General features: G+C 35.8%; 2 protein-coding genes across 2 annotated transcripts; both read left to right on the forward strand.

Moving 5' to 3' along the window:
- The first annotated feature begins 17198 nt into the window (after positions 1–17198).
- On the forward strand, positions 17199–18059 carry LOC145558081 (uncharacterized). The gene has a single exon (XM_081619231.1). It carries the CDS (start codon positions 17199–17201, stop codon positions 18057–18059), a length of 861 nt encoding a protein of 286 aa, XP_081475357.1.
- A 3970-nt stretch (positions 18060–22029) lies between these two features.
- Positions 22030–27456, forward strand: LOC145559023 (uncharacterized). Its single transcript, XM_081620422.1, has 6 exons — positions 22030–22272; positions 24018–24230; positions 25738–25833; positions 26354–26499; positions 26730–26949; positions 27123–27456. Exons 1-6 carry the CDS (start codon positions 22138–22140, stop codon positions 27309–27311), a joined length of 999 nt encoding a protein of 332 aa, XP_081476548.1. The 5' UTR covers positions 22030–22137; the 3' UTR covers positions 27312–27456.
- Positions 27457–27608: the final 152 nt, after the last annotated feature.

Here is a 27608-nt window from a genome sequence, read left to right on the forward strand (position 1 = left end):
TTCAAGCACAACAAAGTAAGTTACATTAGCAAGAAGCAAGTCTATGTACCAAAAGATCGAGGCCTTTGGGGCTATATGTTGGGTTTTAGGTACTCTAAGCGGAATTTCATGAATCACATTCATACGCACCTAAACAAGATCTCATGCATATACAAATAAAGATCACATATCAGTTTAGAATTAACCTTTGAAGCGTGAATCCTCTTAGCAATCTTCTTTTCTACCGGAGATAAAGAGCCTCAATTGCAACTCCTCTATTTGGTCCACCGGATTGAATCAACACTCCACCAATGCTAGTTGGACGGGAAAAACCTTTCACCTTTCTTGGAGTTGAGAACCAATTTTAGAGAGAAAATATTGAGAGAAAACTTACGTTGTTTTTCAGAAAACTGAATACTGTATATTTCAATTATCCCTAACTCATTAATATATAATCATATTATTATTAATTAGGTTAGGGCTTTCTCTCCCCTTTCCCTATTTGGCCAGTCACTCTAAGGCCCACTTTGGGCTTCGGGTTTCTTTATTGATCCAATCCTAATGTGTGACCTTGTAGGATCCGTTTAGGCGGGCTTCGGTTTTGTTACTTACTAACCCAAAGTTCTATAGCATTCTCTAACAAGACGTATAGACAACCCAAATAAACGAATTACTATCTCCGTAATATGATCCATGATTATATTAAGTAATTGCACTAAAGTCGAGGACACACTTCCTTCAATCTCCCACTTGTCCGAGACAAGTATGCAATATTCAAATTCCTTAAGTCTCTTAGTGTCTAATTTGATAGTATGATCACATCTCTATGTTATCTATACCAGCGTTCAAATTATTTCTTGAAATCCGAGTTTGAATTGCTAAACAAATGATCATCTTATGATCCATTTGAGCACGGCCATGCATTTTCAATTCTTACTCTTCAAGAGGCCAAGACACCCATCCTATCTAACATAGGAGGACCTATTCAATCTTGTGGCAACCAAAACTCCCACTCAACTTTTAGCACAACCCGAGTGTCGCCTTTATAGTCCCCTTTTACGGCATGACGTTTGATAACATCAAGGTTACACTAATCATTGAATTGAGTAGTGTTCCACTCATGTCTAAGGAATCCGCTAATATAATTCGCGAAGTTTTAAAAACTTCTAAGTAGGTCTGTTCGATCATGTATCGACTATACATATCCATATGATTGACTAAACATCTCCATGTTTCTATAGCGCATGAAACGGCACCATCAATCAATCTTATATGCTAATCATTTTATTGAGTCATTTATGTCCAAATTAACAACTCAGATTAGGAACTTAAATATTTTATGAATCCAGTTCACTTATGGGGTTTCATTCATCAAATCACATATTTGACAAGCCCATTAAATTCAATAAATATGTTGGACATTTTATTTAATACTAAACCAAAATTAAATAAGATGAAAAATTCATACTATATAAAACATAAAACATGAAATCATGTCTTTAATTTGTAACAAGTTTCTCTAAACAAAAACAATTTAAAGCCATTCTAACACTTGCTTCAACCCTACAGCCCTAGCGTGACGTTCATGCTTGGGTTGAGGGAGAGGTTTAGTGAGTGGATCAGCAACATTCTCATCCGTGTGAACTTTGCAGATCTTGACATCATTCCTGTCTACAATCTCGCGAGTGAGGTAATACTTCCTCATTACATGCTTGGATTTGTCGTTTGATCTTGGTTCTTTTGCTTGCGCAATAGCTCCATTATTATCACAAAATAACTCAATTCCTTCTAGAACACTAGGTACGATCCCTAGCTCTGTTAGGAACTTCTTTATCCAAACAGCTTCCTTAGCTGCTTCTACCGCCGCTAAATATTCTGATTCTGTCGTAGAGTTTGCTACAGTGCCTTGCTTTGAACTCTTCCAGCTCACTGCTCCTCCATTCAGACAAAAGATGTACCCTGATTGCGAGCGGTAATCATCTCTGTCGGTTTGGAAACTAGCATCAGTATAACCTTTAACAACCAACTCATCTATTCCTCCATAGACCAAAAACATTCCTTTAGTCCTTCTCAAGTACTTTAGGATGTTCTTAGCCGCAGTCCAGTGTGCTTCACCTGGATTTGCTTGGAATCTGCTGCATAAGCTCAGAGCAAATGTAACATCCGGTCGAGTGCATATCATGGCATACATGATAGAACCTATAGCCGAGGCGTAAGGTTTGCTACTCATTCGCTTTAACTCATCAGGCTCCGAAGGGCACTGACTCTTGCTAAGCGAAATGCCATGTGACATGGGAATGAATCCTCTCTTAGAGTTTTCCATATTGAACCTTGCAAGAACCTTATCAATATAAGTCTCTTGGCTCAGTCCAAGCATCCTTCGAGACCTATCTCTATGGATTTTGATTCCCAAAATGTACTCAGCTTCTCCAAGGTCTTTCATAGAAAAACAACTTCTCAACCATTCCTTGACTGAATCAAGCATTGGTATGTCATTTCCTATGAGTAGTATGTCATCTACATACAAAACCAAGAAGACTAAGCTACTCCCGCTAAATTTCTTGTAGACACAAGATTCTTCTTCACTCTTGAGAAAACCAAACTGTTTGATTGCCTCATCAAATCGAAGATTCCAGCTCCGAGACGCCTGCTTCAATCCATAAATGGATCTCTGAAGCTTGCAAACTCTTTTGGGATTTTCTGGATCCTCAAAACCTTCAGGTTGTGTCATGTACACATCCTCCATCAAGAACCCATTCAAGAAGGCGGTTTTGACATCCATCTGCCAAATTTCATAATTGTAATGTGCAGCAATCGCCAAAAGTATCCGAATTGACTTAATCTTTGCCACTGGAGAATAGGTTTCATCATAGTCTATACCATGTATTTGTTTGAATCCTTTTGCAACCAGTCTTGCTTTATAGATATAGACATTTCCATTCTTGTCTGTTTTTATTTTGAACACCCACTTGCATCCAATAGGTTTAACCCCATCAGGCAAGTCGACTAGGGTCCAAACTTTGTTCTCAGACATGGAGTCCATTTCAGATTTCATGGCCTCAAGCCATTTCTCAGAGTCTGGGCTCGTCAAAGCTTGTTTGTAGGTAGTAGGCTCAGAATTTTCCAAAATCAATATTTCAGAGTCTTCTGTTAAGAGGAAATCAACCAACTGCTTGTTTGGGATCCTTGTTCTACTCGACCTACGTGGGGCTTGAGCATCAATAGAAATATTCTCTTCAACATCTTGAAGATTTTCGCATGAATTAGATTCAAGTGGGACGACAGGAGTTTTGCTTAATGAATTAGCTTGCTCCGACACTTGACCTGTCATAGCAGAGTCATGCGCCCTCGCCTCTGACGTGGTTTGATCCACATCCATTTGTTGCTCATCTCGAATTTCTTCGAGAACTATTTTACTCCCACTTGTCTTTCTGGAAATAAACTCCTTTTCAAGAAAGACACCATCACGAGCAACAAACACTTTTTTCTGTTGACGGTTATAGAAGTAGTAACCCCTTGTCTCTTTTGGGTATCCCACAAAGAGACATTTATCTGATTTGGGTGCAAGTTTGTCTGACAGTAAACGTTTTACAAAGACCTCACAACCCCAGATTTTAAGAAAAGATAAGTTTGGAACTTTTCCATTCCACATCTCATATGGAGTCTTTTCTACAGCCTTTGACGGGCTTCTATTTAGTGTGTGTGCAGCTGTTTCTAGAGCATATCCCCAAAAAGAAATTGGAAGATCAGCAAGACTCATCATTGATCGAACCATATCCAGTAAAGTTCGATTCCTCCTTTCAGACACACCGTTTAACTGTGGCGTCCCTGGTGGAGTTAGCTGTGAAACTATTCCACAATCCTTTAGATGATCATCGAATTCTTGGGTCAAATATTCGCCACCACGATCAGATCGTAATGCTTTTATTGTTTTACCAAGTTGATTCTGTACTTCATTTTGGAATTCTTTGAACTTTTCAAATGATTCCGACTTATGCTTCATTAAGTAGATATACCCATATCGACTTAAATCATCAGTAAAAGTAATGAAGTAACTAAACCCACCTTTTGCCTTTGAACTCATAGGCCCACAAACATCTGTATGTATAAGTGCCAAGAGATCATTGGCTGTTTCACCCTTTCCAGTAAAAGGTGACTTTGTCATTTTCCCCAACAAGCATGATTCACATACATCAAATGATTCATAATCGAATGATGTAAGGATTCCATCCTTTTGTAACTTTTGGATGCGCTTTTGGTTTATATGACCCATCCGACAATGCCATAGATATGTTGGGTTTAAATCATTCGATTTTTGTTTCTTGCTATTTATATTATAGACTTGTACTGTCCTATCAAGTACATATAAGCCATTAATCAATTTTGCACTAGCATAGAACATGTTATTGTAAGAAATGGAACAACATTTGTTCTTAATCTCAAAACAAAAACCTTCATTATCCAAAACAGAAACAGAAATAATGTTCTTAGTAATTGACGGAACGAAATAACAATTATTAAGTTCTAAAATTAATCCAGACGGTAAATGCAGACTATAACTTCCGACGACAAGTGCAGCAACTCTTGCTCCATTTCCGACGCGAAGCTCCACCTCGCCTTTTGCTAGTTTTCTACTTCTTTTTAGTCCCTGCACATCATTAACTATGTGAGAACCACAGCCGGTATCAAATACCCATAAAGAAGTAGAAGTCAAATTAACTTCTATAACATAAATACCTGAAGTAGAAGCACCTGACTTCTTATCCTCCAAGTACTTGGGGCAGTTTCTCTTCCAGTGACCTATCTTTTCACAGTGGAAACATTTGCTTTCCGCAGCAACTTTTGGTTTAGCGGTCTGCTTAGGCTTTTCAGAACTTTTGACAACTTGCTTGCCTTTGTTTTTCTTGCCTGCCCCTTTCTTTTTGAAACCCTTTCCCTTTTGAACCATCAAAACCTCTTTCTTTGGTTCTTTGGGAATGTTCCTTTCAGCATTGACAAGCATCCCATGCAATTGAGTCAAAGTCTTTTCAGACTCATTCATGTTGAAAGTCATCCTGAACTGATTAAAGTTGTCAGGCAAGGAATGGAGAATGATATCAGTAGCCAACTGTTGGCTATAAGGGAATCCAAGACGTTCCATGCTTTCAAAAAGACCCATCATTTTGAAAGCATGTTGGCGAACAGATTCACCATTTTCCATCTTGCACTCCAAAATCTCCTTATTGATCTCATATCTCTCAATCCTGGCCTGTTTCTGAAACATTGCCTTAAGCTCTTGCATAATGGTGTAAGCATCTTTGGTCTCAAACCTTCTTTGGAGGTCTGGTTCCATAGCCGCCACCATGAAGCAAGTGATTGGAGTAGACCTATCATTAGCCTGCTTAGCACGACGTTTATCAGCATCAGAAGATTCATTAGTCACTACTGGAAGTGGGTTTTCTAAGACATCCTCTTTACCCTCCGACTTCAAAAGAAGCCTTAGGGTCCTTTCCCAAGTGATGAAGTTTTCTCCGTTCAGCCTTTCCTTCTCAAGGAAGGGACGGACGCTAAAAATCGAGTTGTTGATGTTATTAGTCATGATATCTACAGACAGAAAAAGGCAAAGTTCAATTTTATGTTTATAAAAGCACCTAAAACATGCAATAGTTTCTAGATTACGTAGCACTCTATTCAATTTTAATGTCCCTATTTGAATAAGTGATTCCAAGATCCTATCAACATGCAACGTTAAGCAGACGGATCGGAGGCCTTTTCTTAAAATTACAGTTTCAAGGTAAGTAAACTCTTTACTAATTACAACATTTGTAATTCTTGGTTAGACAGAAAAACATCTCATGCTTAACTGTCCCTTTGCTTCAAAATCCAAAATGCTTTTGATGATTTTGTTGAGGTTAACCAAATTAAGTGTGCAAAATTCGCAATTTTACCTCACTTCCCAAAATTAATAACAATACCCTGCGGAGGCATGACCTATTACTATTAATTAAGGGTTAATAAGTACTTTATATTTGGAAAAGCAAACCTCAATATTTGCGGGACCTAAGTTTATTATGTCGTTATTAATTAGTGAACTCTAGCGCATTGATAACATACATACAATAAACTTATAAGCATTTTAAGAATAATAATAAAACGCAAAATTAAATATGAGCTAGTATGACCCCTAATCCTAAGAACTAAGCCTGAATGGGCACCTCCTTGGACTCTTCATGGATCTTCATCCACCTTCATCATGGGCCTTCTTTTCTGGGCTCTTCCTTAGATTAATAAAGAATTTAAATAATTAAACTAATTCCTAATTAAATAAAATTACAAAAATACTTAACGATACGCAGATCGTATTTAAATTACAAAAATACATAACGATACGCAGATCGTATTTAATTATAATTTAAATCTAGGGTCATACTAGTCATTTATAGCAATAATATATCATATATATAAAAATGCTACATAATAATATCACATATTATACTTGTCAATAATTAAAATATCAGATATTCTTAATTATGTCAAGTGGATAAATCAATTAATTAGGAAATCCTAGAATATAAATCATATTTGATAAACTGAAATCCTAACCACCTAAAAGATTTTATCCTAAAATTAAGCTAACCAACTAATTTTAATTAGATTAAAAAACCAAATTATGTAATTATCTTATAATCAATTCAAAACAACCTTAATTGGAATTGCTCAATATCCCCTTAAAATCAGTTTTTCAATATTATCCAAAAATAAAATCAGATTTTTTTTTTTTTTTTTTTTTTTTTTTTTTTTTTTTTTTAAATGAAAAACAGAGCTGCGTGACTGAGCTGCTGCCCAGCCACGTCACAGCCACTGCAGCAGCCAGGCCGAAGCCCAGCCACCGCAGCAGCTGCCCGCCGCAGCCAGGCAACCGCCCAGCCACAGCGGCGTACCCTGCTGCCCAGCTCCCTAATCAGCTCGAGCAGAGCTGAAACCGTGCAACAGTTGCAGGTTCAGCTCTGCTGCTGCTCTCACGACCACCTGCCGCTGCCCCTGCGCCCTCTCCGACCACCGGAGCAGCCACCGTGGCTGTTCTGCCACCCAGCCGTGGCTGCTCCTCTCAACCAACAATTTAATTTTCCTTTTTTTTTTTGAGTTAAATTAATTTCACAACTTTTGCAAAATTAATTTTGGTGATCTAATTATAATTAAACACAAACTCCTTTATGCATAATTTCAGAAAAATTAATCAAAATCTCCATTTTAATTAATTTAGGGCTTTTCATATAAAATAGTCCCCAATTCATATAAAATCAATTTTCATGAATTAATTAATCATATCAAAACAATTTTTAATATGAAAAATAGATTGTATTATATAAATTTAATTAAAATCGAAAATTAGGGTTCATAACCATTAAATTCGAAATTTTTGGGGCTTTAGGGTTCCTAAAAAAAAATATGGTTAGAGGCTATTGAGCAATTAAATTCACAAATTAATCAATTCCAATCAATTAAAATCATATTCTAATAAGGTTATTTTAATCCATAATTCAATTCCTCCCCTTAATCAAATTAAAATTAGCCTAATTCACACATCAAAATAATCATATTATTGTGATCAGTAAATTATATGCAAGGGGCTAACTGATACCACTGTTGGGTTTTAGGTACTCTAAGCGGAATTTCATGAATCACATTCATACGCACCTAAATAAGATCTCATGCATATACAAATAAAGATCACATAACAATTTAGAATTAACCTTTGAAGCGTGAATCCTCTTAGCAATCTTCTTTTCTACCGGAGATAAAGAGCCTCAATTGCAACTCCTCTATTTGGTCCACCGGATTGAATCAACACTCCACCAATGCTAGTTGGACGGGAAAAACCTTTCACCTTTCTTGGAGTTGAGAACCAATTTTAGAGAGAAAATATTGAGAGAAAACTTACGTTGTTTTTCAGAAAACTGAATACTGTATATTTCAATTATCCCTAACTCATTAATATATAATCATATTATTATTAATTAGGTTAGGGCTTTCTCTCCCCTTTCCCTATTTGGCCAGTCACCCTAAGGCCCACTTTGGGCTTCGGGTTTCTTTATTGATCCAATCCTAATGTGTGACCTTGTAGGATCCGTTTAGGCGGGGTTCGGGTTTGTTACTTACTAACCCAAAGTTTTATAGCATTCTCTAGCAAGACGTATAGACAACCCAAATAAACGAATTACTATCTCCGTAATATGATCCATGATTATATTAAGTAATTGCACTAAAGTCGAGGACACACTTCCTTCACTATATAGGTTCTGTATGTCCTGCATTCCATTAAAGTGCTGATCAATAACACTTGCGGCATTGAAGATCATAGGTGAGCAAATATTTGCATAAGCACCACTTAGCTTGATAAACTCCCAGTAGCAAAGCAACAGTGACATGGTTGTTTTTATCAGTACCTTGTATAAGTTTTACATCGTTATGTGCATCAGACATTTGAAACAAAAGACAATTTAGAAAAGCAATAGCATTGCAAAAGACGTACTTCCTCTGTTCTTTTTTTATTGCACCATAGGAAGTTGACACAAGATTTTTGGTAGTGGAAAAAAGGATGAGAGAAAGGTAAAAATACAAGATTGCCCATGTGATTGTATACATAAAAAAAATTAAGTGTTGAAAAGTAAGGGTATATTTGGTATTTGTAGTGTGAACACAAGTATTTCTTTTCCTAAAATAGAAATGGTGCAATATTTGTGATACTTCCTTAAAAGGCAAGTGGTGCAATATTTATAAAACGGAGGAAGTATATATAAAGCGATACCTTTTTAAAAAAAAAATAAATAAATAAATAAACAAAAGCAATACTCTTATTATTTCAACTAATCATTAATCATTATCCCTCTATCAAAACAAGAGTTGTTCTAAGTTATTGAACATACATTAAGTGAATCAATGAAATCTAAACAAAGCTGCAAAAAAGACTGAATGATAAATAATGAAAAGTAGATCAGAATGGGCGGATAGTAGGAAGAGGCGTAGGCCAGTGTTGGAGCTCAAGTAGTCTGTGGTTGTAAGACTTGTATTCCTCAAATTGTGTAAACTCGGTAGACTGTAAATGATCCTGATCTAGAACTCGACCCAAGGTGTTCAAGATAGATGACCTTATATCACACAAAAGCACTTCATTTGCAGCAGTTACGATATAAAGCAAACATTTGTTGGTGGGGTGTACATTGATGGCACGAATTCCAGATAATACTGAACGCGATCTTCCAGACTTGTCAATGCATACAATAAAACCAGACCTCGTCCAACAAACTTCAACCTCATTATTATTGTCAATAACTTGATTGAGATCGAGCTCTTGGTAACCGATTTCTACACTAATGCCCGCCTTATAATCCACGGCTGTCATCGGAGTAACATCGAATGGATTGAACATCTCGAAGTAGACGTCATAGCAAAGACAGACCATACCCTTACAAACCACACCCTTTTTTACAAATTGTTATTGACGCGGCTGATGAAAGAAACCTAACATCAATATCTATCCACTGAGAATTTTCAGAGCAAAAAACAATCACCTTCACAGTGATAAAAGGATACTTATCACCATATAATCTTTGTTTGTAATCAGTTGGGAATGAAACCACCACAATCCTAAACTTGTAATCATCGATATTATAATTATTATTGTTATTAGTGAAGGGATCTTGGCAAATTAGACAAGACCAACGATAGCGCGGGGATGGAGATGGAGACAGAGTAGGGGGCACCACAACCAAGTGGTATAAAGAATAGAGAAAAAGCTTCCTTTGTATTATTAATTTACAGAGTATTTATATACAAGCCTTGAGTGACCACTATAGAAAATAAGTCAACATACTACCTTAAATAAAGAGATTACAAAGTTAAGACTATACTATACATGGCACTAAAATATATTAGAATAATATATATACTAAGATAGGAGATTGTGATTGATTGTAATCAATCATGCTCATTCATCAAGGCTGCAATTTAGGAGATGATTTCTCCTTAATTACTATCTATGATATCTTTCCTTCAATAAGTGGTACCCCCTACTTGACAACTCTAACTTTAATTTTTTAGTGTAATTCATAATGAATTTATAAAATATATATAAATTGTCAATATATTTTTTTTTTTTTTTAGTGTCATGCTCCATCTAATTATAAAGCTTGTGTAAAAAAAATAAATGGTCTCCCACTTACAGGCTACAACCAAGTGGTTATATCCGACATGCGCTTCACCAAGACATTCCAGCTGGACTTGAACTCCATCTTTCACCTTCTTGGAGAACTTACATTTAAACTAACATTACATAGTCATAAAATACGCTCCGATTCTAATATCTTCGTAGTGGCTCAATAAGCTCAAGAATTATCATAAATCTGCAAATTCCTACAAAATAATACCAATTCTGCAAAAATACTAGAAAACATATATTATTAATAAAAATAGCTTCGCATAGCTCAAACAAGTACAAATATGACCATGGGACGGGGAATTAATATATTTATAAAATAGACTCATCACCTGTTCTCTTCAACTTATTTTCAGTTCAGTTCAGCTCCAATAAGTTTAGTTCTTATCTTAATTTCCTTCTTTCATAAAATATTCAGTTCAGTTCAATTTAGGGTCTGTTCTCTTACGTTGAAATTCAGTTCAGTTCAGTTCAGCTGAGTTCAGTTCAGTTCAGTTCAGTTCAGTTCAGCTGAGTTCAGTTCAGTTCAGTTCAGCTCCTAATTTCCTTCTCTTATAAAATATTCATTTCAGTTCATTTCAGTTCAGTTCAGTTCAGCTGAGTTCAATTCAGTTCAGTTCAGTTCAGCTGAGTTCAGTTCAGTTCAGTTCAGTTCAGTTCAGCTGAGTTCAGTCAATCGGAACAGACCCTTAGTTCAGCTCCAATAAGTTCATTTCATTTCAGTTCATTCTAAACCTATACCTTATACCTTAATTATGTGAGCCAAACACCCCCTATAAGATTTGGAATATTATTATTATTATTATTATTATTATTATTATTATTATTATTATTATTATTATTATTATTATTATTATTATTATTATTATTATTATACTTGTATTATACAAATATATTTAGATAAAAAAAATTATCTAAAAAGAAAGGGGGAGTTTTAAAAAGAAAAAACAACACCAGGATTTGACATGTGTCACTTCTGGTGTCTGTTTTAGTATTAAGCTAGCTTAGGCCCCGTGCCAAGCACGATAAGTCTAAACTTTTTTTTTTTGTAAAAAATAATTATATCTAACAAATAAAAGTGATGTTTTAAAGTAACTCTTTAATATCAATAATATGAATCAATTTTATTATTACAACTTTTTCTTGCAAACTCTAATATTACTCTGTTTATTATATAAATAAAAAAGAGTTAAAATAATATTTTAGGTAAATGTATATGGAAGAATTGTGAACACCAAATAAAAACAAATATATTTGTCATAAATATTATATAAAAGATTTGGTATAATTTATTATACTATATCAAGTATTAATTACTTATTTTTTTTCTCTTTTTTCATACCAAATACACATATACCAAAAAAATCATTACTTACTTTTTAACTTATGCATACAATATTCTCTACTTTTTATTATCCTCATACAACATTCTTCACTTTTTATCTTTTTTTATACAATATTCCTCTACCTTTTCCATCCCCCTTAAAAACCGTACTTTTTAAAGTTATTTGCCTGTAATTATGGGACGAAGGGAGTAGAAAATAATATATTTTTCTATATTTCTAATAGGATTAGGGATAAGTGTCAATATTAAAATTTAGTTTTATGTCAAAACAAAGAAGTGTAACATTTATTAAAACACGATCACATTTGATAAATGTAACACTTATTAAGGGAGTAACAACGTTTTTATAAAAAACCTTAAAAAATTTTTGGCAAGCTAATTAAAACCATATTGTAAAAAAATAAATAAAATAAAAAATAAAATAAAATAAAAATAGCAAGAATTTTTAGTAACGACAAAGAAAATAGATTTTACAAAATCAAACAATAATTAACTTGGGAATGATTAAGAATCCAAATACATAGACATTGTGAGTTTTGTGACAAATTGGGATGATAATAGGGCGATGCGGGTCCCCCTCCCCAAAGCTACCCACACCCGCACCCGCAAAATTTCCTCGCTACTCATGCATTGCCCGCGGTGGGTAAAAATTCAACACCCATACCATCTAAGCGGGTAGAAAACTAGATCTACACCCGATCTAGCTCCCACGAGAATATCCACTATCCCTTTTATCTTGAAATACTATTCATATGTATAACCATAACATTTTAATTTGACATAGTAATAGATTATTACATTTTTCACTCACTTATATATTAATATTGTCCAGCATTAACCTTTTTTTTTATTAAGTTTGATTAAACTTATAAATTTACGATTTATTGAGGCATCGCCGAGCTAATGACTAGTTTGTTTGTTTGTTTGTTTTTTTTTTTTTTTTTTTAGACCAACTCAAAATAGTAGTTAATTTGTGATAAAACAATAAAAGTAGTAATAAGTTGGCAGATGGGTAATTGGATGGGTAGGCGAGTAACTAGGCGGGTTTGACATTAAATCCACCGCCTACCCGCTACCAACGGTGGGTATGACTTTTGTACCCACACTCGCCTACTTGCTCGCCAAAGTTAAACTCATACCCGTTTTAATTGAGGCAGGCCTGCACCTTTATACCCTTTTAGTAGAGTTGATCAAAGATGGCCCAGCCTGACCTAAATTTGGGCATTTTTTTGGGCCCAAAATTGGTTCTAGTCTATCCTTGCATAATTTTTTTTGGACGGATTAAGAAATGCATTTATACACTACTTTTCATTTTTTTTTGCTTGACTTGAAATATGAAAAGCCTGCACAGCCCAACCTTTTTTGGACGGGTTTGGACATGAAATTATTGGCCCAAGTTAGGCCCAAACTGAGGAATTCTTATAATTTTCTTTCCAGCGTTGCCCCTGCTTTTAAAGTGCAAATTCTCGAAAATACAATTTTTATCGGGGAGATAAAATTTGATTTCTCTCTTCTCATTCCCAAAATAAAATTTCATTTCTATCATCAAAACTTTCTAAAAAAATAATTCCAAATCACATACATCAAACAGTTCATGTTTTTGTATCAATATAATATTCACATCATATAGTAAAAAAACAACAAAAAAAAAAAATTAAAAAACGTAAAATTGAAAGCTCGTGGGCTTTGTGCTGCTAATCCAACATCAAAAGCTTCCCCTCCAATATTCAACCACTCTCTCCTTCCCAAAATAAAATTTCATTTCTATCATCAAAACTTTCTCAACATACAATTCAGGCATCAACTTCAACCATTACAATACGACCAACAGTATTGACAGTCTCTTCAAAGATATACGGAGCCACAACAAAACCTTCACCTCGCTCCTCCTCGGTCAAACGAAACTGGTATGAAATTGTAAAAATATCCGGGTTGAATCCAAACTCGATCAAAAGAGGGTTGATAACAGCCACAGTACAAGCATTGAAATCCACAAATTCTAAGAGGAGTTCGCGATCAACATGTGTTAATTTTATGTAATTTGTTAATTTTAGAATAATTTCTATGTAATTTGTATATATTATATATTTATACCAACTTATAATATATAGAAATTTCAAAGAGAATTTAGGAGAGCTATAAATACCTTATTATGGGTGTCGATAAATGATTGATTTGTTCTGTTATCATCATCATTGATTAATTTCACCTGCCTCAACGATAAAAAGGTACATGGAAGGAAATTCTGCCTCACTTTCTCTTGTGGTTGACGAATTCGATCACGAATTTAGGGTTCGACAGTAGAGATAACCAACGTTTCGATAAAAATTTGCATCTGATTACAGATTCATAACACGAAAGTCGGACAAATATTTCACTCAATTGCTTGTCTGGTAGATCTGCAATGCTTCTTGTTGATAATCCATCATCATTGGCCTTTGAGTTAGGGTTTTCCATATCAAATGGATGTGAATTGGGATGGAGCTCTCTTTCTAGAATAACGATATTTGGCTTTTTTTTTTCTTTTTAATATACTAAACCTCTCAACCAATATTTAATTATTTATAGTCTACAAAATATACTCTCAACCAATATTTTTTTCCAATTCCTTTTGGTTTTTTGTTATGATTATATTTTTCTCTTATTTTATTGAATTTTTACAAGTAATGAGTTTTTAGTCTTTATCTTAATTTCGATAAAAAGAATTTGTTGCATTTGATTGTGGGTGGTTTAATTATTAAGTAGTTTTTATTCTTTTTTTTTTACTGGAAGTAGTGTTTATTCTTAATTTGATTATGAGTGCATAATTTTAATAATACATTATATATTTTGTTGCTTTTCAAAAAATAAAAAAAATAAATTATTTTGTCCAACATTACAATTATTTAATTTTAATCATTTCTTTTTCTATATATCTCTATTTTTTTTTTTAAAGAATCTATATATCTCTATTATTAATGCAATACTTGTATGTATTATCTCTTGATTTATGAGATGCATGTTAATTAAAATTATATGACCATTAATGGCATGAATTCACCCATTGATATTTATTGAAGGAATTAGTATTTCAGTATTATGCGGTGAATTTTTTTTTTTTTTTTTTAAAGTGACGACTTATATGTTTTATACTCCGTATTAAACAACTACTGTACTTTTTTTTAAAAACATAATTCAACTACTATTTACAAAGAATTTTTGCTTTAAAAAAAAACCTACTATACTTACAAAGAATAAACGATTATATTCTGATTTCTGACAATGGAGTATATCCTCCATAAAAAAATAAAAATAAAAAATAAAAAATAAAAAAGCAAGGAGTGTATATCTGTATGATCAAACCTTTACATTAATTAATAAGATTAAATTATTAGATTTGTTTTATACTGTAATTTTTTATTAAATAAAAAATAAACTGTACTGTGATTATACTTTTGTAGATAAAATTATTAGTCAAAATGGTGTTATATTAAGCTCAATATTATACTTTAACCTTTTTTAAGGACTAATTATACTTTTTACCGTTAATGACAACATTTCTATTTTTTTTTTTTTTTAAATGAACATATCTATAATTTTAATACTGTGTCTAAGTATTAATCCCTAAATCCTAATATTTTAATAACTTATTGAGTATTTTATACAGTACTATGCTATTTCAACTTTCCTCAAACAATATTACATGGCCTCTATTGAATGTTTTATAAACTTTTCTCTATGCTGTGTATTATACTTTACGCTTTTGTTTTATTTTATTTTGTCCTTATGCTCATTCATTTACTGTATTAAAACTCTATCTTCGATTACTTTATTATTAGTATGTGTGCAAATAGTAACAATAACAAAAAAAATTTGTGTAGAAAGTTACATAAATATTACAAGTATTAATTTCATATTGAGAAAAGCAATACTTTTATTTATTACATCAATTTTCTAAGTATCAATTTTCTAACCTAGGTCCTTCACAATATTGTACAGAGTAATTTAATACATTATTATTCTAAATTAAACTTTTAGTTTCGAGCCAAAGTGACCTGGGGGGTTTTGGCTTAATTTCAACAATTCTACTTTTTAACGGATAATATAACTGGTATGTTGAAATTATTGAATTAAACTCCAACACAGTGTATATTATATGAATTTTACAATTTACCATCTTAAAAATCGTGCACACAATGCGTGCGCTTCCAAACTTGTTAGAATAATGGTATCTGTTTATTTATATTCCTTTTTTTCTTTTATTTTGAAAAATGATATACTCAAGTTATAAAGGAAACTAATAACCCCGTGACCCGTGTGACCCGTGAGTCCGTGACCCACGTGTTTGATACGTATTAAAAAATAAAAACAAATATTCACTCTCTAATTTTTTGGTTAAAGATAAATGAACGATTTCCGTAGAAATTGCTTATTTATAAATTAATTCCCTAATTGTGTCGGTTTATAAACTTATTCCCATAGTATTGTCCACGTAGGATTGGTACTAGGTTCGATTTTTTTTTATTTTTTTAAAAAAAAAAAAAAATTCTGGTTCAGCAAAGAACCGCTAATGATGTTAGCGGTTCTACACAGTAGAACCGCTAACATCATTAGCGGTTCTTTTATAATGGTGTTTGCTACTTTGGGTTTTGGGTGATCATCAATTGCATTTTTTTTTTGTTTTTTGTTTTTCGGGTAGAAGTAAGTCAGAAGGACTTTTCGTAGTACTATTTGCTGCCCTTTCCTTCCTTATAATATATATATAAGTAAGTGTGAGTGAGTGGCATTATTTATTTATAAAATGAAAACCGCTAATGACGTCTATTGTTCTTGTCTAAGAACCGCTAATGGCGTTAGCGGTTTTATTGTATAGAACCGCTAGCGGTTCTTTGCTGAGCCATATTTTTTTTCCTATATTTATAAATTAATTCCCTAACATCATTAGCCATAATTGCATCGCTTTAAAAACTTCTTTGCGTTAGCGGTTTTTTTTTAATGCATCACTTCTATATTTGATAACTTTGTACTATATTTTATCATTTCTCTCTATTACATAAACCCCATTCAACTTATTTTATTATTCCTCTCTCTTACATGGTCCCCACTAAAATAATAAAAATATATATCTCTCTCACATACTTTATCTTGTATGGTCCCCACCCCCTTTCGACGACCCCTACCTCTCTTCCCCTACCTCTCTTCCGGCGACACCACCGAAAGTTTCCATAGTTTCGGTGGCTAGGTGATAGTTGCAGTGGTTGGGCAGTGGTGTCGGTGGTTGGCTGGTGTTTTCAAGGGTGGTCAAGGTAGTTAGAAAGTTAGTCAAGGTAGTACTTGTGTTTCAAAAGTAGGTACCTAATAAATTACTAAAAAAAATGGAGGGAGTATATTAGGCCATATTGTATATATAGCTATTGGGCCGACGATAGTTTACGAGCCCTAATCTCTTTCTAGGTTGTATATATACTTGTGCATATGCTAATACAACATACACTACTCTATTCTCTCTATACTCAATATTATTGACATGGTATCGGAGCCGAAACAACGCTAAAAACCTAAAATTCTAATTTCTACATTCTAAAATTCTTAATTTCTTCACCGATTCTTCTCTATTTCTTTTCAATACTCTGTTCTAATTTCTTCTATAAGCTTCTCTGTTTTTCTCTGAATTTTTTTTTTTTTTTTTTCTAATCAACAATGGTGGATGAAACGAAACTCGACCCTTCTTCTCCCTATTACCTCGGTGCTGGCGATCAGCCGGGGAATCAGATTACTAATGTCGTTCTCAAGGGTGAAAACTTTCTCGCTTGGTCTCGTGCTATCTCCCTGTCATTGAAATCAAGGCGCAAGTATGGGTTCATTGACGGTACTATCGCTAAACCTTCTGATTCCACTAAGTTGCTTGATTGGGACACTGTTAATTCTATGCTTATTTCTTGGATTCTGCGGACTATCGATCCCAAAATTGCTGCTTCTATTCCTTACTTTGAGGAGGCACGGAAGTTGTGGGTTTATTTGGAAAAGCGGTATTGCGAGGCTAGTGGCCCTCGTCTCCAACAGTTGCGGGCAGCTATTGCTACTTGTAAGCAATCGAAGGCTATGTCGGTTGAGGATTATTATACCACATTGATGGGTTACTTTGATGATTTATTGCGTCTCAAACCCCCTCATGGATGTGAATGCGGCAAGTGTACGTGTAATGTTGCCGTGAAATATGAATTGGACAGGGAGGAAGAAAAATTACACCAATTCTTGATTGGTATTGATGATGACAAGTATGCCCTTGTGCGTACGAACCTTCTTTCTCAGCATCCCCCGCCGACCTTAGACCATGCCTATCAAGCGTTCCTTCAAGAGGAACGTTCTCGCGGGATTGCTCAAGGGAAGGCATCAATGGAGAAGGCCGAGGCTCATGTATTTGCTCTTCAAGGTGATGGTCGTCGCTCTTTTCACCTCCCCGCACTGAAAAATCAAAGCTACATTGTTCTCATTGCAAACGCTCGGGTCATGAAAACTCTGGCTGCTTTCTTCTACACGGTTTCCCTGATTGGTGGCTAGAGAAGTACGCCAAAAAGGGGGGGAACGCCACTTCTGGTCAGCAGCATACGGCATCTGGCAGCAGGCCCCCTGCTATGGCTGCTGCCCCTGCTTCTGCCCTTGTCTCCTCTGCTGCTGATTCCCCTAAGACACGGGCTGCTGCTGCTCGTGCCCATGCTGTTAGCAGCCCTCTTGGGGCTTCTTCCGGGCCCTCCCAAGACACTCTTGCTGCTCTATCCGACCTCCAACCCGAACATGTTCGTATGCTTTTGAATATGGTTAATAGTCACCAACAGGATAAGATGACTGGTGAGCCTATTTTCTTGCCTTGGATAATCGATACCGGCGCTTCTCATCATGTTACCGGGAATGACTCTTGTTTGTTGAATGTGCATTATATTTCTCCCTGTCCCGTCGGTCTCCCGGATGGTGCTCATGCTATGGCTACTAAGGAGGGCCGAGTGTGTTTAGCAGATGGCATCATACTTGAGAATGTTTTATTTGTTCCCAAATTACATTGCAATTTAATATCGGTGTCTAAAATGATTGATGATTCTAAATGTTTTGTCCAATTCACTGACTCTTTATGTGCTATACAGGACCAACTTTCGGGGAGCCTGATTGGAGCCGGTGAACGGAAAGATGGACTTTATTACTTCCGGCGAATTCCTAAAGCATGTGCGGTGACCAATACAGGAGTCTCTACATTTGATTTGTGGCATCGTCGTATGGGGCATCCGTCGGACAACATTGTCAAGTTAGTGCCTGCTATTAGTGGTAGTTCTAGTAGTAATTCTTTGAATAAAGCATTGACTGTTTGCCCGCAAGCTAAACAATCAGGGGATAGTTTTCCTATTAGTGATAGTAGAGCTAGTCGTATTTTTAAATTGATACATTGTGATTTATGGGGGTCGTATAAGACACCTTCTACCTGTGGTGCACACTATTTTTTTACTATTGTGGATGATTTTTCGAGAGGTGTTTGAGTTTATTTGTTAAATGACAAAACTGAAGTTTATTCCTCTTTTTGCTCCTTTTTTGCTATGATTAAAAATCAATTTGATGTTTCTGTGAAATGTGTGCGGAGTGATAATGGTACAGAATTCAAACCCTTGCTCCCTTATTTTGATGAACATGGCATACTCTTTCAAACCTCTTGTGTTGGTACCCCACAACAAAATGGGAGGGTAGAGCGCAAACACCAACATATCCTAAATGTTAGTCGGGCCTTGATATTTCAAGGTAATTTGCCAATATCTTTTTGGGGAGAGTGTGTTCTTGGGGCGGTCTATCTAATTAACCGTACTCCATCTCGTTTGTTAGATAATAAAACCCCATATGAACTTCTTTTTGGTAAACCACCTAACTTTGATGTCTTAAGGGTGTTTGGGTGTCTATGCTTTGCACACAATCAGAAAGCCAAGGGTGACAAATTTTTACCTAGGAGTAGACGTTGTGTTTTCTTGGGAAATCCGCATGGGAAGAAGGGTTGGAAGGTGTATGATTTGGAGACGGGTGAAATTTTTGTGTCACGCGATGTTAAGTTTCACGAAAATGAATTCCCATTTATCCTTAATGATGCTTCAAATGATTCTAATGTTGGTAATGAACGAGTGTCTAGTGTTGATGGTGGGATCGACTTTGATTTTTTAGACGATCTTGAGCATGTTCTTGCACTTGGTGAGACCTCTAATCGACATAGCACTAATGACAGCAGCCCCGAACAGCTCTCTGCCACTGTTACAGCTGCTTTGGGGACTGCTGCCTCTGGTACGGCTGCTGCCAGCGGCAGTGACAGCTCTGCTGCTGCCTCGGGGCTTGCTGCTGCCTCGGGGTGTGCTGGAAGTGTGGACCGCACCCCCCCCCCCCCGCGGCTGCCACTACACACCGCAGCCATGCCGCGGACAATTCTGCCAGGGGGGGCAGTCCGGGTTCTCCTACTCCGGATTCTTCTCCTCATGATTTAGGACGTGGTGACCGTCCTAGGCATCTTCCGAAGTGGCACAAGGATTATGTCGCACATGCTATTTCTAGTCCATCTATCTCCTCCCGTTCATCGTCTACTCCATGCTCCTCAGGTACTCCCTATCCTTTAGCACATTTTGTGAATTGTGATAAATTTTCTATGCGACATCGTGTTTTTATTGCAGCTGTGGATTCTGTGGTAGAGCCACGAAATTTCAAGGAGGCTATGAAAGATGCAGGGTGGAGAGAGGCAATGCAAAAAGAAATATCTGCTCTAGAAAATAATCATACATGGGTAATGGAGAAATTACCTCCAGGGAAGAAAGTTCTTGGGTGCCGATGGGTTTACAAGGTCAAGCTCAATTCTGATGGCTCTATTGAGAGATTGAAAGCTCGTCTTGTTATTTTTGGTAATCATCAGGTCGAGGGTATTGATTATAATGAGACATTTGCTCCTGTTGCTAAAATGACCACTGTTCGGGCTGTTCTTGCTGTTGTTGCTGCGAAAAATTGGGAATTGCACCAAATGGACGTTCACAATGCTTTTCTCCACGGTGACCTTGATGAGGAGGTTTATATGACATCTCCGCCTGGTTTTCATGGTTCTCAACCAGGTTTGGTGTGTCGTCTTCGCAAGTCTTTGTATGGTCTTCGGCAGGCACCTCGTTGTTGGTTCTCTAAATTGGCTACTTCTCTGAAAAGGTACGGTTTTGTCCAATCGTACTCTGATTACTCTCTCTTTACTCTGCAATCTGGGTCTATTCAACTTACTATTCTGGTGTATGTTGATGATTTGATAATTTCTGGAAATAATTCTTCTGCGATCTCTTCTTTCAAGTCATATTTGAGTGACTGTTTTCACATGAAAGATCTGGGTGTTTTGAAGTATTTTCTTGGTGTTGAGGTTGCCCGAAGTCCGGAGGGCATATTCTTATGCCAACGGAAATATACTCTTGATATTATTGTAGAGTCTGGTTTACTTGGGGCACGCCCGACAGGTACACCCATTGAGCAGAATCATACTTTGGCTAAATCAGAATCTCCTTTTATTTCTGATCCTGAGATGTATCGGCGACTTGTGGGTCGTTTGATTTATTTGTCTTTTACTAGACCTGATCTAGCTTATGCGGTGCATATTTTATCTCAATTTATGCAACAACCGCGACAGGACCATTGGGAGGCCGCTCTTCGTACAGTGCGATGCTTGAAGGGATGTCCGGGTCAAGGAATCCTTTTGAGTTCAGATTGTGATTTGTATATTACTGGATGGTGTGATTCGGACTGGGCAGGTTGTCCCTTGTCGCGTCGATCTATTTCTGGCTGGTTGGTGTTTCTTGGTGCTTCCCCTGTATCTTGGAAGACTAAGAAACAGGACACTGTGGCCAAGTCTTCTTCAGAGGCCGAATTCCGCTCAATGTCTAAAATTACAGATGAGCTGAAATGGTTAAAGGCTCTTCTTCTAAGTTTGGGTGTCTCACATCCCCCCGCAATGAGTTTGTTTTGTGATAATCAATCTGCTTTGTATATTGCGCAGAATCCGGTTTTCCATGAGCGTACCAAGCATATTGAGGTGGATTGTTATTATCTTCGTGATGCAATTCAGGATGGTATAATTAGTCCGTCTTATGTGAAGACCACGGACCAATTAGCGGATATATTCACAAAGGCTTTGAGTAAAGGTCAATTCTTGTACTTACTTGGCAAGTTGGGCATTTGTGATTTGCATGCTCCAACTTGAGGGGGGTATTAGGCCATATTGTATATATAGCTATTGGGTCGACGATAGTTTACGAGCCCTAATCTCTTTCTAGGTTGTATATATACTTGTGCATATGCTAATACAACATACACTACTCTATTCTCTCTATACTCAATATTATTGAGAGAGTACTTGTGTTTCAAAAGTAGGTACCTAATAAATTACTAAAAAAAACTTCTTAACAAATAGGAAACAATGGAAAAGTCTGAGCTTTGCGCCCGCCATCTGCAATCAAATGCAATTTACAATATGGTTTTCTCTTTCCTTTGCTTACGTCCTCGCTTACACACGCATCTAATTTTTGAATTTTTTCAGTTCCACCATTTTTGTAGTGATAAAGAGGAAAACTTTCTCAGAAGAAATAGGTAAAAACAAATGGGGTGGAATGGGATTCTGGGTTTTGACTATGGAATTGTGCAGGCCCCACTTGGTCCCGACATTTCTGGTCCAGAACTTGTTGCTGCGGTTGCTAATGCTGGTGCAATTGGCCTTCTTCGAGCCCCTGATTGGGTTTGATTTCTTCCCACTTTTTTCCAGTCAATTATTTAATTTATGGCTGATTATTTGTTTCTGGGTTTTTAGGGTATTAATCATAATCAGTGATTTGATGATCATATGTATTTCTTAATTTAACCATAAAAAAAACCCAAAAGGAGGCAATTTCTGGAGTATTTGTTGTAGATAGTGATCGTAATCAAGTGTAATTTAATTTTTACTTGATTTGACTGTTTATTTTTATTCTGGTGTTGAGAAAAATCAGAAATTTGCTTTTGGGTATTTGTAGTTGATGTTGATTTATTAACTGTAAATCTCATGATTGATAGATAGATGGATGAGTTTGTTTTATTTAACTGTTTTTTTGAAGATAGATAGATAAATAGGAATCATAGGATGGATGCTTTGTTTGAAGTTTGATTTATGTAAGTTATGTTTTTGATTGATTTAATTAAGATTGATGGGTTGAATGGATACTTAGTTTGAAGTTGATCACTTTGCTCACCGTTTGCTTATTGGTGGTCATGTTAATTATTGCATTATGATGTTGATGTTGATGATGATGATGTCTGTATGACTTGTTTAGAGCTTTAACAATGCAAGTGTATTGGGGAGTTTGAACATAATATCCAAGAATATGTATTACTATTTACTAAGGCTCATTTGAACAACTAAAATTGAATTATTCAATACTACCCATTTCCAAACTCATGACTGCATGATAAATTTGTATGGATTCGACTCTTTTGAGTATCCCGAAGTGAGTTTGAGCCTTTAGGTGTAAAATTGTAAGTGGTTTTCAATAATATAGGACTAACCCTGAAGGTGAGAAGTTGATATGAATTATGAATTGATACCCTTAAAAAAAAAAAAAAACCAAAAATGGAAAGTAATCATCAGAATATAAGAATTTGTGTGACTATTATATGTGCTTCCCAGTTCCCAGTTCCCAGTTGTAAACTACAACCATATTCCTTACCTTTGTACTCTTGTAGGATGATTAGTCAGAGTGAAGCAAGAAAGCTGCGATCCTCATGTAGGGTATTTATTTGGGCTGGTGTGCAGAGGAGAGTAGTGCTTGGATTATAGAAATATCTATGATAGGTTGTAAGCTTGGACAAGACAAAAAATTTTGCTCGCCTTCATAGAGTTTTCAACTAGTGTTATTTTAAAATTTGTTCAAGCTGGAATCTTGAGTTTTTAGCAACTACAATCTGGTTAGAGCAAGTCTATGTTTCATTTTCATATTTGCGCGTAGCTTTACCTCTATCATGTTGTATTTAAGTTGAGAAAAATAAATATGAGATTAGTCTGGCCCTTCCCTGATTAGTTTAGGCCATGATAAATTTTCTTGTTGACATCACCATGATGGATTTTCTCTATCAGTTTCAGTATATGGCTGATGATACGTTAATCTAGTTGGATGGAGTTGAGTTCTGACTGTTGTGTTTCCCAGAGATATTATAACCACTGATGTGTTTCCCAGAGATATTATAACCACTGACCACCCATTTATATATATATATATATATATATATATATATATATATATATATATATATATATATATATATATATATTTTTGGTGTAGAGAGAAAGAGGATGATCAGTGGAATTTAATAAGCAATGTGAAGATTGTGAACATGTGTATCCCTTTTTTTCCCCTGATGTTAACTATAATGTTACATAGATATAATAGTCAATACTCCATGCAGACTTAGTTAACACTCTTGACAGTCTATTATGATCATTTTTGGCAGGAATGCCCAGAATATGTGAGGGGGATGATAAGGAAGACCCGGACCTTAACTGACAAACCCTTTGGCATCGGTGTTGTTTTGGCATTTCCTCATGAAGAAAATGTGAAAGCTATACTTGAGGAGAAAGTGGCTGTACTGCAATTATATTGGGGTGAAGTTTCTGAAGAGCTTGTTCATAGAGCTCATGATGCTGGTGTCAAAGTTGTTCCTCAAGTAAGTTCAGATGTTTTTTTTTTTTTTTTTTTTTTTTTTTTTTTTTTTTTTTTTTTTTTTGCATATTTTTGTAATTTGTATGCAGAGTTGTTGGGGAAAAGGTGTGTATTCAACGTTTCGTGTCATTGTGCTGATCCTCAAAAGCTATTGAAGCACACCCATATTAAAATTTATTGGATCAAGTAGTCAGTGAGAATGGATGCAAGTATTTTTCCCTTGGAGACCTATTGGTAGTCAATTTAGTATGACAATATCAATGTATAGTAGGCTTAGCTGCAGTGTATTTATACCTAATAAACATTGACTGTCTGAATTGCAATACCACCCAATACTGTTATCAGTGATAGGAACCTGCCATGTCTGATTTGCACCAGTAGATCTTGGCTTTGCCTTAGGAAGTTACTCACAGGTCACAACCCAAAATGGGGAGGCTCCCAAATCTTGGAGGGTCTTTGGGAGGTTTCATGCGGTTTGCTTCTAGTTTGCTCTCAGATATAAGGTTATTCTAATGCATAGCCAGCCATTGGCAAGAGGAATTAATCAGGTTTATTATTTATTTAGACAGCCCCCAGACATAGACACACATGAAGTCAAGGGTAGCCAACTCAGGTCGCCCGACTCTTTTCTCACCTGGTCCCCATTGCATGCTAGGACTCTTGGAGGCCTTAATTAACTCTTTTGAGAGCTTAGTATATACTGTTCAACCTCCTGCATGGGTTGCATCCAATATTCTAAAATCTGTATGCTATGGTATATTGCTAGAAGGTCCTTGAAACACATAAACTGGTGATTCTTGTCCTGCCCAATTCTGGAGCTCTCAGAAGAAACACATGGGCGACTCATAGATTCCTTAGAGTATGCTTTTGTGGTATGCAGTCAATGTTGCTATCTATTTATTCACTACAGAATTCTCCAATTTCATCTCTATATCGTTCCTTTTTGTTTTTCTCTGATAAGAATCCCTTTGTCATTCTATTTCTTTCGCTTTGTTTTCGAAATGTTATTTTTTTCTTGTTATTGTGAAAATTAATCCTTGTGGACCTTTGCTGTGTTTAGAAACATGGCTTCATCCATAGGGATTTGCTACATATGCGTTGTTTGAATATATTTATGTGGAACTTGCTGAGCTATGATCATGTGGTAGTGCAGTGATTTGATGAGTTCAGTTGTCATACTCTGATTTTAACTTTGGAGGTTCATGTTATGAACTTCTGGTCTATAAATTTTTCCACTTCCAAAGCTCCGCAACTATGAGATTTAACCTGTGTAGTCCAAGTCCTGTAGCTTTAGATTCCAAGCGTCTTGTCTTGTAAATTATTTTCATGACAAAGATCACTGGGTATGTTTTGCTCCCATAATTATGTCTTGGGTTTAACTTGCCATCTGAACTCACTTTCGTGCATATTACATGATTCCCCATCCTCCTTTGCTTGGATGTAGACAGCCGGATTGATAAATCCAGAGGATTTCTCTGATGATTGACTGTCGAGCTGCTTGTGTGAACAAGGTTGGGAGTATTGAAGCAGCAAAAAAGGCCATTGATGTTGGAGTAGATGCAATCATTGTACAAGGACGTGAAGCAGGTGGGCATGTGATAGATCAGGTAACTACTCGTGCTTTGAATTTTAGTTGCTTGTTGGATTAAAGGTCAATTAAAATAGTGCCTCTGTCATTATAGATGAGATTATGTTTCACTTCCCAGTTCCCATATCTTGTTCAAGGTGAGGATTTTTAGAGGCATTGGTGAAACATTGATTTCAAATTGTCACTGTGTTTTTTGGCCCTTGTATTGTAGAAAATTATTTGTGTGACCATATTTTTGAGTTCTGACCTCTGTTTTTGCTCATGGTAGAAAAGGAAGCAACATAGCATGTCTAATTATTTGCTTTCCTTTAGCATTTCTATTACCGTCTTGTCTTACAGATGATGTTAGAAGTGGAAATAATTACAGTTTGTGAACATTTATAATGGTTTAATGATATACAAGTTGTTGACTCCTTCATACGTTACTTTCATGTTGACGCTGTTGTACTCTCCCATAGTCCCATGCGTCTCATATTAATAATCTGATTCTTTCTACATCTAGTTTTTAGCAAAATCTTCTTTTCCAATTATATTGTCAGGAAGGGTTAATTGCTTTGGTGCCTAGAGTAGTTGACCTGATCGGGGAACGAGATATTTCGGTAATTGCTGCAGGTGGCATTGTGGATGCGCGTGGTTATGTTGCTGCTTTGGCCCTTGGGGCACGAGGTGTTGCCCTTGGCACTAGGTATGAAATAATTAGTATTTTTAGTGAAGCAGAAAGATTTTAGAAGTACTAAGACTTCAAACTTAATCAGTGAATATTAATGGAATTTTTTCAGATTGCAACTATGGACTATCATTGAACACTATATGTGAACTGGTTGATTAAATAAACAATGTTATCCTCCTGAAAGCTTATGTTCTTTATCATTTTTTATCATGTCTGATGAAGCTAATATCATCTGCATGGTATAGGTTTCTCGCTACTGAAGAAAGTTATGCTCATCCTGTGTACAAGAGGAAGTTAATTGAATGTTCCAAAACTGAGTATACTAATGTATTTGGTCGTGCAAGATGGCCTGGAGCACCACAACGCGTCTTATTAACTCCATTCTTCAGTGACTGGAGATCTCTTCCTGAGAATGAAGATGAGACAAACCAGCCTGTCATTGGGCGCTCAACAATACATGGAGTGGTAAGAATATTTCCCACCTCCCTCACTAGTCACTCCTACAATTGCTATTAGGAAGTGTGAAAAGGAAAGAAGGAATTTAGATTAATACAAAGGGATTTAACTTCAGCTGACATGTAACAATCTGAGCTACTATCTAGTTCTTCTAAGTTGACAGGTTCCCTTGCCATCTGCAGGAAAAGGAGGTAAGGCGTTTTGCAGGAACTGTGCCTAACAAAACAACAACAGGTGATATCGAGAGTATGGGGATGTATGCAGGGCAAGGCGTCGGCCTCATCAAGGAAATTCTACCTGCTGGGGAAGTTGTGAAGAAGATTGTTGAAGAAGCTCGGTTGTTGATACAACAGAAGTTTAAGGATGTTTAAGTTTCAAGTGGGAGAAAGAAAAGGTGAGGGGTTAAGCAGATCATTGTCTGACTGATGAGGTTAGAAATCTAAAATTTCAGGCTGTATTAAGAATTGAATAAACTTGTTTTTAATGCCTCATCAAGTATTATTCTTTCCTTGTTTACTCTCTAATTCTCTGTTAATCTTTACTCCCCACTTTTAATATTTCTAAATTAGAAAACTTTATTTTGAGGTGTTATTGTAAAAAATACTAGACAATGTTGTACTATATATTTGCATATTGATAATACTGCTTAAAAACCTCAAATCTCGTTA

This window comes from Chenopodium album, chromosome 9, assembly GCF_948465745.1.
Source record: "Chenopodium album chromosome 9, dcCheAlbu1.1, whole genome shotgun sequence".
NCBI lineage: Eukaryota > Viridiplantae > Streptophyta > Magnoliopsida > Caryophyllales > Amaranthaceae > Chenopodium > Chenopodium album.

Bases quoted from the DNA above. Each gene is read 5' to 3' on its own strand.
- LOC145558081 (XM_081619231.1), top strand. From the start codon at position 17,199: ATGGTGGATGAAACGAAACTCGACCCTTCTTCTCCCTATTACCTCGGT.
- LOC145559023 (XM_081620422.1), top strand. From the start codon at position 22,138: ATGGGGTGGAATGGGATTCTGGGTTTTGACTATGGAATTGTGCAGGCC. The intron at 25,834-26,353 runs GTAACTACTCGT...TTATATTGTCAG, and splicing joins GTGGGCATGTGATAGATCAG to GAAGGGTTAATTGCTTTGGT. The intron at 26,950-27,122 runs GTAAGAATATTT...TGCCATCTGCAG, and splicing joins GCTCAACAATACATGGAGTG to GAAAAGGAGGTAAGGCGTTT.